The 16,337-nt window shown below is 36.7% G+C and overlaps 2 protein-coding genes across 3 annotated transcripts in view; one reads left to right on the top strand and one right to left on the bottom strand.

Annotated features, from left to right (window-relative positions):
* Positions 1-7,570, top strand: part of LOC129242503 (ubiquitin-conjugating enzyme E2-22 kDa) — a 28,057-nt gene extending 20,487 nt beyond the window's left edge. The window contains exons 4-5 of the mRNA XM_054879174.1: positions 7,102-7,265; positions 7,329-7,570. Coding sequence (XP_054735149.1) covers positions 7,102-7,265; positions 7,329-7,465 — 301 coding nt within the window. The 3' untranslated portion in view covers positions 7,466-7,570. The remainder of the gene's footprint in view (positions 1-7,101; positions 7,266-7,328) is intronic.
* A 6,474-nt stretch (positions 7,571-14,044) lies between these two features.
* LOC129240356 (ribose-phosphate pyrophosphokinase 2) overlaps positions 14,045-16,337 on the bottom strand; it is a 69,401-nt gene continuing 67,108 nt past the window's right edge. For both annotated transcript variants that reach the window (XM_054876109.1, XM_054876110.1), the window contains 2 exons: positions 14,389-14,523; positions 14,045-14,329 (listed from right to left, as the gene is read on the bottom strand). In XM_054876109.1, coding sequence (XP_054732084.1) covers positions 14,237-14,329; positions 14,389-14,523 — 228 coding nt within the window. In that variant the 3' untranslated portion in view covers positions 14,045-14,236. The remainder of the gene's footprint in view (positions 14,330-14,388; positions 14,524-16,337) is intronic.

Below are 16,337 nucleotides of genomic sequence, written 5' to 3'. Positions count from 1 at the left end.
TAGCAACGGTAGAACCTCTAGGTACAGCTGGTATATTGCTAGTCGGATAGTGACAAAAGAATCGATAAGGTTTTCCTTGTCTTCCTTTGAGAACTTTAAGTTCCCTGGACCTGACGAAATATATCCAGGAATGCTTAAAAAAGGAGGAGACAGGCTGATTGAGGCCCTGAAAAGGATGTTCACAGCCTGTCTTGCATTTGGTTATATACCATCCCAATGGCAACGCGTAAGAGTAGTATTTATTCCGAAATCAGGAAAAGATGACTATTCCCTAGCAAAAAGTTTTAGACCAATCAGTTTGACATCGTTCATGCTGAAAAGTCTGGAACGAGTGGTGGAGAAACATATTCGAGTGGGGGTATTGCCGAGAAGTCCCCTTAGTAGAAACCACCACGCTTACCAGAGTGGAAAATCATGTGAATCAGCCTTACACGATCTTGTTAGCAAGATTGAAGCCGGGTTGGAAGCTGACGAAGACACAATGGTCGTGTTCGTGGGCATTGAGGGGGCTTTTGATAATGCCACTTTCGGCTCGATATGTTCTTCTGCCGAACGACACGGAGTTAGTAAAACCATTGTAAAATGGATATATTCCATGCTCTCTGAGAGACTGTTAACCGCTGGTGGGAGCGGTGACGAACAAATCACAGTCAGGGCCAGGCAAGGATGTCTCCAAGTGGGTGTTCTTTCTCCGCGGCTGTGGTGCTTCGTCGTAGACTCTCTACTAGCGGAGATGCAGGAACTCGGATTTCATGGCCAAGCATACAGTTAGTACCAAAAGTAAGTATACACCAGATACGTTTTCAATTTTCCCTCAATCGATTTCTTCAAACAACCTAAGTTATAACAAAATTGTGTTTCATTTACATGAATGAAATACAAAAATCATATTTAAACCAAATAATGACAAAATTTTAAAAAGGAACAAAATTATAGCTTTTTATATTAAACTTTATAAAAATTCATGTCTCAAGAGTACCTATGTATGCAGTTCATCATATTATTAATTTGTGAAATCAAAAACATATTATAATTAAAATCAAATCCTAGTATTCGGTAGAATAGCCATTAGACTTTATAATCGCTTTAAGTCGTGATGGCATTGATTTCACCAAGTTTTCAGTTACAGCTGGTGCTATTTTATTCCATTCCTCTTGAAGGTAGTTTTTCAGTTGTTCCTTATTTCTAATCGGATGTTTAGCTGTTTTCGCACATTGTATAACAGCCACTCTCGTACAATGTTGGATGTGTGCTTGGGGTCATTATCCTGCTGGAAGATAAACGTTGCTCCGAGGCCCAATTTCGTAGCGCTGCTGTTTAGCTGTTTTCGCGCATTGTATAACAGCCACTCTCGTACAATGTTGGATGTGTGCTTGGGGTCATTATCCTGCTGGAAGATAAACGTTGCTCCGAGGCCCAATTTCGTATCGCTTTCTTTTAAAATATTTTTCAAAATATTTAAGTAACCATATCGGTCCATAATATTTTCGATAAAGACCAAGTTTCCAACCCCGGTCGCAGCCATACATCCCCAAACCTCACAGAGCCCCCTCCATGCTTCACAGTGATAGTGACAGTCATATTGTTTGGATCCAATTCCGCGTTAACTTTTCTCCAAACATTTTCACGGCCATCACATCCACAGATACTGAACTTACACTCATCAGAAAATATGACTTGGTTCCAAAACGTTTGGTCATATTTTTCATGATCTTTTGCGAATGAAATCCGTTTACTCCGATTGACACTACTCACGAAGGGCTTTTTCCTAACACTGCGTCCATGATAACCAGAACTATGCAAAACCCGGCGAATAGTTTGGGTGCTAAATTGTTTTCCAGTCTCACTTTCAACTTCAGATTTCAATTTGGGGCACTTATTTTGGGGTTTGTTCTGATTTTCCTTACGACTAAGCATTTTTCTCTGGGACTTAAGAGCGGCGGACGCCCACAACGCTCTTTATAAGTGGTGCTTCCCGCACTTTTATATTTATTCACAATCTTTTGAACTGTAGCAAAACTCCTATGTATCAATGATTTATGTTCCTTGTGATATATTATTATCAGTTTTTTTAAATCAAAGCTCTTTTCCTTTTGGTGCCATTACTAAAAATGTCGCAAAACTTAATACAAAACGTCCTTCCCTAAATTTTTATACTCACTTTAATTATTTCCTTTTAGTAGCTTTAACTTTTTTAATAAATACAATACGTAAAAATAAATGCTATGCTAACAGAAAAATCGTTTGCTGTATACTAACTTTTGTGACATAAATTTCGCTGGCATCAAAGACAAAGTAAAGCGTGGATATCGGTACCTAAAATTTACAGCTAAATTAAGGCGCATATTTGAAGCTTATCCCAGTACTCAATTACAATGTGTAAAATATTTTGATTACATATTAAGGAGAGCGTTAGCGTCAAACAATTCCATAATTCAGGCTCCTGTATACTTATTTATGTTACTAACTGTATGCGGACGATGTCTGTGCGCTAACATCGGATAAATCCTTAAGAAGGCTTGCACAAAATCGATGACTGGTGCATGAGACAAGGTCTTTCCGTTAATCCGAACAAAACAACCATCTCTTGTTTACGAGAAAACGGAAATTGAATGGACTCAGTCTTCCAACACTGAAAGGTGTGACACTTGGTCTTTCCGATGAAGTTAAATATCTAGAGTAATTTTGGATAAGAAGCTGACTTGGGAGACACACTTCTCACTGAAGGTGAATCGCGCATTGAGGATTTTTCAGCAATGCCGTAGAGCCTTTGGTAAAACCTGGGGTCTGAAACCTGCTGTGGTCCACTTATCAGACCAATCATCACTTACGCTTCTGTGGTATGGTGCCGACGGAGCATGCTTAAGTCCACAATCCGGGAACTATAAGGCTACAAAGAAGTGTATGTTTATGCATCACTGGTGCCATGAGTACAACCTCTGGTGATGCCCTAAATGCTATGCCCCTGGATCTTAAGATACAACAGGAAGCAATAAAAGCAATGTGTAGACTCCATAAATATGGTTTCTGGCACGAAGACGGAACTTCGGGACACAGAGAAATCTTTAGGTTGTTATCTGCGCAGTATCCTCTGTTTTTGGCACCTACAGACGACCTGATACCCACAGTTTCATTTGGAAGGAAATTTGATGTCAGATTTCAATTGCGTGATGAATGGTGCAATCCAAATTGCATGTAGGGAGGTTTGACGGATATTTTCTTTAGCGATGGGCCCAAGATCATTCTTCAATCGGGTCTGGAGCCGGATGGTACTTAAGCGATAGTAATAAATATCACTATGATGTGGGGGAAATGGCAACTGTTTTCCAAACAGAACTTTTTGCCATCCTGAAAGTAGCCGAATGGATAATCGAGAGGAGATGGAGCGGGAAACAGATTGGAGTTTTCAGTGACAGCCAGGCTGCACTGAAGGCCCGGGAGAACGCGAAGCAAACCTCAAAGATTGTACAAGAATATAAGAAGAAGCTTAATTCTGTCGGAAGACAAAACAGGCTGTACTTATATGGGTTCCGGGACACTCCGGTGTTCAAGGAAACGAAATTGCCGACGAATTGGCCAACCGTGGATCAGCGGTGTCCCCACAGGGGCCAGAGCCAATAATCGGAATCAGTTCCGCAGGAATCTGCATAAAGAACGATGGTCCGGTGTAGGACGCTGCAGAACTGCAAAGTGTTTTGTGATAAGTCCGAACAGAAAACTGTCAAACTTTCTACTAAAACTTAGAAGGAAAGACATTCGGTTGATGGTCGGTATTATTACAGGACACAACCCATGGGGTCAGCATATGACCACCATTGAAATCATTGAGGACCCAGTGTGCCTATCATGCTTGGAGGAGGCGGATAGCACTGAGCTTTTTCTCTGTGAATGTCCTGGCTTTGCTAGAGCACGGGTACGAGTTTTGGGTTCCGAGTAGTATTCGTTCTCTCAAACTGGAGGGTATTTACAGATTTGCCAAAGAATCTGGAAAATTCTCAAAGGACTAACTATCTCTGCCTCTATTCTTTCCTATCTCTTTCTCTGATACTTTTCTCCTTCCCTCCTTGACTATCAACCCCCTTTCCAGAGCTTTAAATACAATGGGCTTTTTAGCCTGAGTGTTTTAGGAGCCCCCAAATCTCCTGGTGCTCCTTGGCTTGATCTTTTCAAATTTCAATAAGAGGACAAAGCGTTTATGGAAACAGGCAAGCATTTTATTAGAATTATGGCGACAAACCTGGTTTCTTGGCCGGCATCCATTTTATTTAGTTTTTACTTTGAGGTTTTTTTTTACACTCGTAAAAATAATCATCTATTACACAGAAAGCACAGGGTTGTATGTCCAAAAGTATGGTTTATTTTATAATCTCAGATTTTGCGAGAGAAATCTTGCTCTTTAATTACGGATTGGGAGTTAAGCACGAAAAAGTAGATCATTTACTTTTATGTCAACGTATTATTACTGTTTTTACGTTTTTTAGGTTTGACGTTGCCACACAATATTGACTTTGCATTCCTATACTTTTGATGGTGTTCTGCTTTATAGCGTTGTTAGGCCGAATTTTTCCAAACAATTCTGTCAGCTAATTTATTGTTGTGCTGCTACAAACAAACATATTATATTTCGCCACATTAAAAAGCAATAAGGTTGATTTAAATCAAATCGGTGAAAAAGTATTTTTAGAGGAACGAACTGAAACTTACAGTATTTGGTTTTCAATTCTCTTTATCTTACACACAGTATTCTTTTTGGATGTGTTTGTTTTCATTTCGTTTTGACTTTGGCCTCACACATTTATGCGTTTTACTATCTTAATGCAGTAAAACTGTTTAAGGACGCATGGAAGTTTTTTATTCCTTTTTTTATGAAACTCTTAACCAAAATTACCATTCTTAAGTATGTACATGGAAAAAAAATTGAATGCTACACTATGCCGATGATGTATTTATGAAAATTCCTCACTTTTGGCTTTATGCGAGGTTTGTTCAAACCATAAGGTGAATTTTCAAATTTCGCGGGTTACGTACATTCCATCTTCGATTATGATTTCTTTTATGTTGGCCCCCCTTCTCGAAGATATGTTCACGGTTTTAGCAATATAGCATGCTTAGTTTGTTTGTGAGAGGCATAAATAAGACAACTGTTTTGCGCGTTCGGCGATTTTCTGCTCGAAGCGTAATTTGGCAGTCTTTCGATCCACCGTGCAATTTGTCCTTCCGGATGCTTAAACTGGAATAAACATCTCAATGCTACATGGTCTGTTTTCAACTAGAATCATTGTTTGTACAGGCAACCTAGACCTACGGACTAGAAATTTGGGGGACTGCCAGTAAATCAAACCTACAAATCATTCAGAGAAGTCAATCTAAGATGCTAAGGACAATCACAAACGCAAATTGGTACATAAAAATAACGATATTCACCGCGACTTCGGCATAGACACTGTCACTGAAGCAGTAAAAAGAAGCAGCAGTAAGCACATCTTGCGACTATTAGAGCACAAAAACCATGAGATGAGACTGATACCGGAAATGGAACTTAAACCAAGAAGACTAAAGCGCAAAACACCCACAGATCTTGCTCGTACTGTAATATAAAATAAAACAAAATTATAGAAAACTATGTATTAGTAAAATTGTAACTAAATACCACCAAAGACAATAATGTTCTCTTTCAAAGGGAAGGGAGATTTTAATTCCAAACCCTAACACCAATTACTTATTGTTAATATTAACAGATCGTAATTTATAATGAAAAAAAACAGGCATTTGTGGAAAGGTTTTCCAGGGTAGCTGTCCTTTCTCGTGACTTCATTTAGCTATCTATAGTCTACACAAAACCGGGTGCAACCATCGTTTTTTTTAAACAGCCCAGCCAGTGTGCTCCACGAGCTTTTTGATGGCTCCGTAACTGCTCTTTGTTGCATATCTTAGATTATCTGATTTGCTTCTTCGCGCTTTGCTAGAAGAACTGATTTTACATCTCCAGCAATCTCTTTGCTTTCGAACGAGAAGGACGGCGAGACAAAAGACAGCTTCTGCGAGCTCCTCGAACAAGCCTACGATCGCTTCCCCCGCCACGATGTACAAATCGTGCTTGGCGACTTCAATGCCAGGGTGGGCAAGGAGGGTGTCTTTGGTCCCACAGTCGGATGGTCGGTGTCTTAGTCTCCACGACAAAAAAAAACCAACAACGGTATGAGGCTTATCGACTTCGCCGCCGCCCGAAACATGGTTGTAAGTAGCACCAGAATCCAAGATTACTTGGCTATCTTCCGATCAAACCACATACTCACACATTGATCATGTTGTGATAGACGGACTACTTTCTGATGGGCGCAATCTTGTTTCTATCATTCATGGCTGCCATGCATAGAATTCTCTCAAATTCCCTTCTCTCGCTTGTTTCCAGCAAACTCTAAAACTCTTTCTCTATAGATATAAAGATGTACGGCTTGATTCAACCGTTCTTGTGACATCGTATTTCTTAAATACACTCCTTCTCATTTGATTAAGGCCAAATAATTTCCTTTTGTGCGTTTGTGTACCAATACCTTGGCACTCGTACGCGTGGGCTTAAAAATAAACTTAAACTTAAAATACCTTTTATATAAGATGATAATAATTAGACTGTGAATTTTTGTGCAAAAAACGTTAAATTGTGTTACTGGATTCAAAAACCAAAACTGATTTGACGCTGTTTACAATGAGCAAGTTATACGCAAATTGCAAAAAAACATAAACGTACACAATTACAAGCATCTATAAATAAAATGGAAGTATGCATTTCTGACATTGCTGATGCAAATGGTAATTACAAATTTATGGAATACGTAAATTTAGATGCTATTAAGATTACAGTAAACTACAATTTCTTCTCTAAATTTTGAATGCAGCACTGCTGACGTTTATCGGTTATCACATGATGGAACCGATCATATTTAGTATTTTTCTCTCTTCCTTTAAAATATGAAATTCAATAGTTTCTAAAGTTAGGAATGTAAACATGAAACTTCATAATAGCCTGTAAACAACTAATAATATTATTATGGGAATCTGCTTTCATGCAGTATGTATTTTAATAAATTATTATTTTTTTAGGGCCGCTGCAATGACATTGCGAACTGTTTTACTGTCACTTCAAGCTTTATTGGCTGCTGCAGAACCGGATGATCCACAAGACGCAGTAGTGGCATATCAATATAAAGACAAATATCAGCTATTCCTTATGACGGCTAAGCATTGGACAAATGTATACGCTGGAGGTAACTACATCAATTTATGGAAAACACTTTTTGATTTTTGTTAAATATTTCATTGATCTAAAGGTCCACACAAATTTACCGAGTGTGATACAAAAATTCAACGTTTAAGAGACATGGGGATTGATGAACATGATGCGCGAGCTGTTTTGTCAAAAGAAAACTGGGACTTGGAAAAGGCGACCGAAAGCTTATTTAGTTAGCTTCTTTTTTAAATTATATATTTTCTGGAAAGTAAGAAATTGTCAAAAACATTGTTGAGCGAGGTTTGATATTTATTTAAAAAATAATTACTCATATGATTGAAATTTCCGCATTATTATTATTACCAAAAGGTGGATTATAGGTACATAGAAGTCATTCATAAATATGTTATCTTGAACACACTGGTTCGCAAATTTTTATTTCTTTTTCCGCTCCGCATACCACTTTGCACAACCATATGTAGAATTTCTAGCTGATTGCGAAAATCGAGTTAATTTTATTTTATGGACAAGCTTTCGAGATATTTGAGTTTTACCATTATATACAAGGTGAAGTCCAAAATAAACAAGACTGGCGTCATAAAAATATTTTTGATGGCGCCATCTTTTTAATGAGTTAGTGGGCTGGAAGTTACATCCCTAGCTCACTTCCAGTGAAAGCTTGGTGACATTCGGTTCAGTTGAAGCGAAGTTATTGCGTCTACAGTGTCAGTATGTTCGTGTCATCGGTACAAAAATGAGGTTTGAACAAAGGACTAAAATCAAATTTTGTTTTAAAATCGGGAAAACATTTACCGAAACACGTGAATTGATGAAAAAAGTGTATGGCGATGATTGTCTATCTCGTGCCAGAGTTCATGAGTCGTTTACACGTTTCAGAGATGGTTGTGAGGACATAAATGACAATGAGCATTTTATGAACCGAAATCATCGTTGAAATTCATGGAATATCTCCAAAATATCTCCAAAATATCGATTTATCGCATTTGAACTGATCATTTGGGCTTATGAAAGGTCTGTGCACGTTTTAAGTTGAGGACCGCACAAGTTAAGTGAAGACCAAAAATTGCTCACAATTCAACATTTGAAAGGCCTTATTAAAGAGGCGAGAAAACACGAGAACTTCCTTTAGAATATTGTAACTGATAATGGAACGTGGTGTTTCTAACATGAACTTGAAACTAAGCGTCCAAGTGCTGAATGGAAGGCCCCAGACGAGACACCACCCAAAAAATCGCGTTTGGAGAAGTCAAAAATCAAGTCGATGCTCATTTGTGTTTACGATTCCAAGGGAATTGTCCACAAGGAGTTCGTGCCAACGGGCGAAACTGCCAATGCAATTTCTATCTTGGCGTTTTGAAGCGATTGTTGCATCGCATTCGTCGAATTCGTCCTGAATACCGCGAAGGAAAAAGCTGGCACTTATTGCATGATAATGCACCATCTCATCGATCCACTGTTGTGACTGATTTTTTGACTAGAAATCGCATTTTAACCATCAATCACTCACCAATCGCCTGATATGGCTCTCTGTGTCTTCTACCTATTCCGAAAACTGCATTTGGTCATGAAAGGAAAACGTTTTGCGTCCTTAGAGACCATCCAAAAGGCTTGTACCGACTTCCTGAGGGACATTCCGGTCAATAACCTGAAACACTGGGCTTGTTCGAGGCACGTAATAAAAGCGGCAATACTGCTGCACTGATGACAATTTGCGACACTGTTGCAATTGCTCAACTGATGCTTTTCTGATGTTCGGCAAACAAAAAATTTTTGATGCCGATTTATTTGTATTCGCGCGCAACATTTGCCGAATTTTTGACACTTCGAACGTGATGCTTTTGATAATGTTACCAAAATTTTACATCGAACTTTCACAAATCATGCAACACTGCGGTTGTGATTGAAGCTCGAACAAGCCCACTTTTTCGAAAAGCTTTTAGATCGCGTAAAACAATGCATCGAGGGCAGAGGGGACTATTTTGAATAAATAAACTCGAAATTATCAGAACTAAGCTCCTGCCGTTTCTATTTTAGCTCAGTCTTGTTTATTTTGAGCTTCACCTTGTATTACAGCTTTAAAGTGTATGGATCTACAAAGTCCGAACTAAAACGTCAAATAAAATTAAGTGAAGGATATGACTTTGAAATGGTGTAATTTAAATGTCTTTGAAAAGGGAATTTAGAGCCAAATACCACACCGAAATCAATAATTCACTTGGATTGGATAATCAGAAAAACTCAGAAAAAATGTATATAGATCGGTACAGCTGACGTAATAATAATTTTATAGTTAAGATGGACACCCAGTACCGTTTGTTTTATGGAGAGGATGCATCCCAAACATACATATATGTATATGGAATTCATTAACGTAAGTAAAAACGCTTGAGCTAATAGCATAAATGCTGGTAAATAAATATAAATATTTTGTAAAATTAAAAAAAGCTACAATAAGTAGGTAATGTTTATATTAACTTATTTGAAGTCTTTTCAATCATATTTACCCTCTATATTAAGGTACAATTTGTTTATCCTCTGAAAAATCTTTCACATTTTGGGAAGTGCGCGAATAAAAAACAATATACTACCTTCGTATCGTATCGTAAATAAGGACACGTATTCGCGTTTTTAGTTTTACTTTATGCTTAGTTCCTTATTCCACATTTATTTCTTTTTTAGCTTAGCCTAAAATTTAACCAACGGCTTGTATGTAAAAAGTAATAGTTCTGATTTTGAAAGGGTAAGTATCTATATGAAGATCTAAAATTAATGCTATTTTTTTGTAAGTACAGTAGATTCTGTTTTTATGCGGTATATACGTTCCGCAAGAAACAGCATAAAAAGTTACCAGTTCTATAATAAGACTATAGATACGTTTCAAAGGTGCTAAGAACCGCATAAATCTGAAATAATGTAATAAAATCGCATAAACAAAAAATTGTATTTTTGAAAATTATATCTTTATTTAAGAAACGTCAGAATCGAAAAATAAATTTACATCGTCAGAAATGGAATCAGACAATACCCGCATGTTGCGCATTCGTTTAGGATTTGGCGTAAAATCACTTCCGTCACTTGAGGAAATGTACACGTCTGATCTGGATGGTGATGCAGGCGGTTCCATACTTGTAGGGTTAGCATTTTTGATGTAATCTGTGATGAGTTTTTGCTTAGCTGGTTTAGAATATTGTTTATATGTACAATTCCCGATAGATCGACATGCATTTTTTAATTTAAAAAAACCGCACAATTTCAAAACCGCATAAAAACAGAATCTATTGTATAAGTATATATATATAATATATAAGTATAGTGTTATTATGAAATTAAATTTTTAGGTTACAATAATTCAATCATTGTGAAATTTATTAGATCAAGAAGACGCGCATGGAACTAACATGTTTCAAGAGCCTCCAACAACCGATTAATTAACATTACACGTCACGCAATTCCAGTGGAAAGACGACGACTTGGAAGACTGCCGAAAGGATGGGCGCAAAGCTGAATATCAACTTCAATAGAAAATTAATAGGTATGTATATAAATGATGAAATATATTAGTATATTTAGCAATATTAACAATAAAAAAAAATGTCTACGATTTTGACATTTCGAAATAACCTCACTTTTGTGCAAGTGGGTGAAAAAGAAGAATTGAAGTACAAGTGATTCATTTTCAATAAACGGTGACGGAGTAAAACGTAAGTACTTTTTGACAAAGAAAAATATTTTCATCGAGTCGATATACTCATCTCCTTCGATGAATAATATTTTTTCCGCTTTTCAACTGTTTTCTATACTTTACAACTAAAACAAAAAAAAATATGTATATACAACTTTTTCTTTATTTTTCATTTAATACATGTGTCTTATTGATAATTAAATAAAGCTATTTCCACGCTTTATTAATTCATGGATTAAAATTATTCAACTACTACCTAGTCGGGATCGAAACAAGGGGCGATTTTTGTGAAGTTCTCAACAGCATTATTCTTTCTGCTAAAAGTTTCAAAAAGTCATCGTCACTGTTGCACATTTTGTTTTGGGTGTTGTTTCTTTGTCTGTCGTTGTTTCCTATGTGACTGCGTACGCTGTCAGGTATGCTTCTGCCGTCGGTAGGTTTTCGCTGGCCTCCTGCTTTACTTTGCTGTCTGATACGCCACTTTCGCTCGTTTGGTGTTGGTATCTCAACGGGACTTCCTGTGCAGCTCTACATCTAGTAACTATTTGGGACAAGAATATAACAGAAAATTAAATTGTTGATATTAAAGAGAGGCGGAAAATATAAAGTAATATATGTAAGTCACATTGTTGCGACTCGTTTACCGCGAAAGTTTAATGCTGCTCCGAAAAAGTAAGATGAATTGCTGACGACTTTTGACCGGAGGTCTGTAAAGACTGCTTACCGCTAGTATTATTTTTTACGATTGCCATTTTTCGACTCACTCCTTGCTTCCTGTTCCTACTGTTGCTTTGAGATGCCTACTCCTTTACCGATCGCTGCTACTGTCTATATGTACATATATAAATCCGAATAACTAGCATCGTTTTTGATAGAATGAAACCTTTTAGCAAGTGTGCAATGATATAATTGCTCTATTGACTAATCCACATACATATGTGGTGTTTGTTCACTGATTCTAACCATATTTTTCCGCATGAAAAAAGTTTTTTTCCTTAATGCATAGTAAGCTTGGTGTAATACAAATTTTGTTTGGGAAATAGTTAGAAATTCTCCAGGTCAGATACCTGGTAAATTTTTTCGTCTATTACATATTTAGAAATTTTTAATGGAGCGGATTTATGAAAAACCATGAATAGTATAAAATTCGATGAATTTTAGATCCAAATGCTAAGCTTACGTCGTATCCGCTTAAGCTCTTTTTAAAGATGTCTTGGGGAAAAAGACAAGTAGAAAATTTTCGTGATGATTTCAAACGTGATGGAATGTTTCAAAGTTAAAAACGTGTTAATGTTGTTGAAAATTCTTTTAACGCATTTGCATTTAGATGACTTCGCAAATCAATTATAAATTGAATCTGACGAACCTTTCAATTCTACCAAGTAACAATGCCTGTGGAAGTACATTGCATTGGAAAAAAGTTATATGCATTAATAATAATAATAATTGGCGTTTACACCCTTCGTAGTGTCACGACACTTTGCAAACACCATTCGTTTCATCTTTCGTTCACGAAATTTGTCGTTACATTAGGCCTTTTTTTGCTAAAACTTAGCAAGTGGCGAATGGATGAAGCAACTGGGATTAAAAAACATGCGTTGGCAGCACTGGAAAACAGTTGCCATAATTGGCATTTGTTTGGAAACACATTATGAGTAGTCGTAATGAAACCTTCCAAATAGAGGAAAACAGCTTTGGCAGCATTGAATATAGTAAGTTATCCTAGTTTTATGAGATATACCAGCACTCGTTATTGACGAATCTTTCTCGATATCTTTGTTGTTGCTTTCACATAGCGGGCAGAGAAGTGGCGAATCGAAGACGGTAAATAATATATAAGTGAATATTTTATAATAAACTATACTGTAGTCATAAAAAGTCGCGTTTAATTAACTATTAACATATATAAGTATAGTGATGGATAAAGGGATACACAGTTTGCAAAGTCCAAAAAGTGTATTGAAAATTGTGTTGATACAGTTTTATTTGAATCCGTTTTCTTATCACAATAAACTGAAAAAAAAACTTTACTTAATCCTAGATATTGTTGCTTTTTAGTATTTCGTTGGTCCACCGTTAACTTCAATCACTTTTCGAAGCCGACTTGGCATCGATACACCTAAATTTGCCAGCTCTGCGGATGTTATACTATTACAGGCTTCTATTATGTGCTCTTTGAGTACAGCAGCGCCAGAGACCTGAGTTTTTCCGAGCATACCAAAATTTCCAATGCATGTTCAATAATATTTAAACCTGGGCTTTGCGGTGGTGTGTTTATATGGTTTGGTTCTCTTGACATTGAAGTCTCAAAGTAAAATAAATTGCAAGAACACGTTTAAAATTGTATTTTTATACTACAGCTATTACAGATTCACCTTGAGGAAAGTCAGGTACTTAAACCCCTGCGCACGATTCAAAAAGAACTAGAGAAACACATGCTAAGAAATGCAAACAGGCTTAGCTTAACCAATTGCAAAGTTGCCAACATCATGTGTAAACACGCATATGATGACAAATATACTAAATCGGTTATATCGTTCGATAGAAGGAACTGTAGATCTTTAGTTGGTATACTAACAGGGCACTGCCTAGCTGCAGCACACGGTTACAAGCTAAATTTAACCCTTCAGGACGTTTGCAGTTCATTTCCATGAGCCGGGTACAAGATAAACACTGGAGCATCTTCTATGCTACTGTCCGGCTCTCTGTCCCTGAACTGGAGCTTGAACGATTCCTAAAATTCGCGAACAGCACGCGCCTCTTGAGTGATGCATATTTTCGCTAAAATAGGACTCTGATCTGGTATCGCTATGGACCAAAATGGTCTCTGCGTGGCTTCTGCCAGCCAATATAACTTAACCTAACCTTTCTTTTTTCATAAATTTCACTACTTCAACTGGATCGCGAAAGATAAAAGGGCTGTACTCTCGGAGTTTAGATGCATTTTTAACATCATTGGCAATACCAATACGCTTTATTAATCCAAAATGCTTTATTAATCCATATTTTTCGAGAAAACTCAATTTATGTGTGGGTACAAAAGCCTGTTATGAATTTCAATTCCGAAAATTTGCTCGAAAAACCCTGTTGAAAAATAATGAAACTAGTATAAATTTTTATGGCCTGAGGTAAATTCTAAAGTCTATTTATATTTTATTTGCTGTTTTCTGAACAGTTAGAGTTGGATATAAGTTTGCTTCCATAATTGCAATGTTTCTTTTATAAAAAATATGCTGCAACAAAAAACATATTCAAATCGTTAAACATAGTTACAATATATCTAAATCGCAATGCACGATTTAACTTTAATACGGAACATTTGAAAATAGATAAGAAACACTTTCGCCATTATGTGTCCTCCTAACAGCTTCAGCAAACATCATCGATACATCAATACACTGAAAGGTAATAACAAAGTAAATTTCAGCTTTTATACTTAAGAAAGATTACACCAAACCTGGATTTTGGGACAGTCTCTCATATGTCCGTCCTGCGGTATGGTATTAGTAACAACAACCGCCTCGAAACAAGCATTGTTGATGCGAGAAATCGCTGGCCCCGAAAAAATACCATGAGTTAATATGGCATATACCTATAAGTACAAGGATATTTATAAATATTGTATGTATGACAAGAGAACAAGGAGAAAATACAACTCGAATTAAACACCAGTTAATTTCTAAAATATCGACATACATTTATTACTTATATACGAGTATATATATATAAATATGTATGTATGTATATAATATAACTGGGTATTTGTTTTAGCTGCACAGAACAAGGCTTCCAAATTGTGGAAATTTTCTTTGAATGAATTTGTTCATAGAGCACTTCGTTCATTTTACGTGAACTTTACACGCTGTTGTCGGCATCATCGGTCCTTGTTTTTTTTCGAAATGAGGAAGGAGCCCTCGTTACGGTGAAATGCGAGCACTATCGAGCCACTGAATTCGTGTTTCGAATATTGATGAGCTAAGCCGAGGCGACCATATTCCGGATATCAAGTTCAAATAAATGCTATAAAATTATCTACCAGATTATAATAAAAAAATTCTTTCAACAATATTTCTGTTTTGTATTAACATTTTAAGTTCCCAAGCTCTTAAAAAACACCCTATATATCATTAGATATAATAAAATGTATGTGTAATATTAAATGAGATGAATTTTGTTTTGAGAGTTCTTGTTCTTGTGCTATTCCATTTTGTTGATTTTTTTTGCACTGAAGGAGAGTATTTACTTTTAAAGACCACTGAGACATTGTTTTGATAAAGATCTCTATTGAAGTTGTCTTTTTGATGAGATCATTTTTCGGGCGAACAAAAAAAAAAGTGTCTCATTATTTTGACCAGAAAGCAACATATTGGAGTTACATCGAAATCAAAGAACATGTCCCGAATAGCCCGGTGGAATTGAAATGGAAAGCATATATTCTAACCCACATCCCTCCATGGCGGTTCCAGAAAGCAATGAGCTCTGAAAATACAAAAAATTCGAAGCACCCACTATCTCAACAAGCATTTGCATATAATATATACAAAATGAACCCAAAGATTGCACCTGTAAGTACACAGAAGGCTCCCAAAGCAATAATATAATTGGGTTTTACGTAACTACAGAAAATGAAAACTTCATAGTATCTAACCCAGCTCATAAAGTGCAGTCTACTTAGCTAAGTTAATAACTATTAGGTTGGGGAATATGTTCATATCGTTTTTATATTTTCTTTTATTTTAAAACGATTTGTTTGCTGTTTGGCAAAGGGTAAGTATTCATTTCATAGAATTCTTCCTGCTCTAAAAAACTACGAGGGGGTTCAATGAGTACTCATGTTAGAAATGAAAACACCAGTTTTTTCAACATAGTCCCCTTTTAGAAAGATACTCGTACATTTCTCCCAACGCTCCGGCCAATTTTTAACCCCTCCAAAAAATAGGATTTGTAGAACTCTCCAAAGTACGCCTCTGTCTCGGCGATGACTTCCTCATTTGAACTAAATTTTTTCCTCGCGAGCCATTTTTTCAAGTTAGGGAACAAGAAAAAGTCGCGAGAGCCAGATCGGGTGAATGCGGGGGATACGGCAGTAATTCATAACGCAATTCATGCAGTTTGACGGTGACAACTCCGGATTAATGTGCTGGTGCGTTATCGTGGTGAAACAGTACCTTCTTTTTCACCAAATGCGGCCGTATATACTTCAATTTTTTGCGAAAGCGGTCTAATAGCTCACTGTAGTATTGTCTAGTGATCGTTCTTGCGTTTTCTAAAATATCCATGAGAATGACACTGTTCGCATCCTAAAAAATCGTCGCCATAACCTTTCCGGCCGATGAAACTGGCCTTCCGCCTTCTTTGGAGCAGATTCACCTGGAGAAATCAATTCTTTTGATTGTTGCTTAGTTA

Source organism: Anastrepha obliqua, chromosome 3, assembly GCF_027943255.1.
Source record: "Anastrepha obliqua isolate idAnaObli1 chromosome 3, idAnaObli1_1.0, whole genome shotgun sequence".
Taxonomy (NCBI): Eukaryota; Metazoa; Arthropoda; class Insecta; order Diptera; family Tephritidae; genus Anastrepha; species Anastrepha obliqua.
The sequence above is the reverse complement of the archived record's forward strand: the minus strand, read 5'-3'. Positions and strand labels throughout refer to the sequence as shown.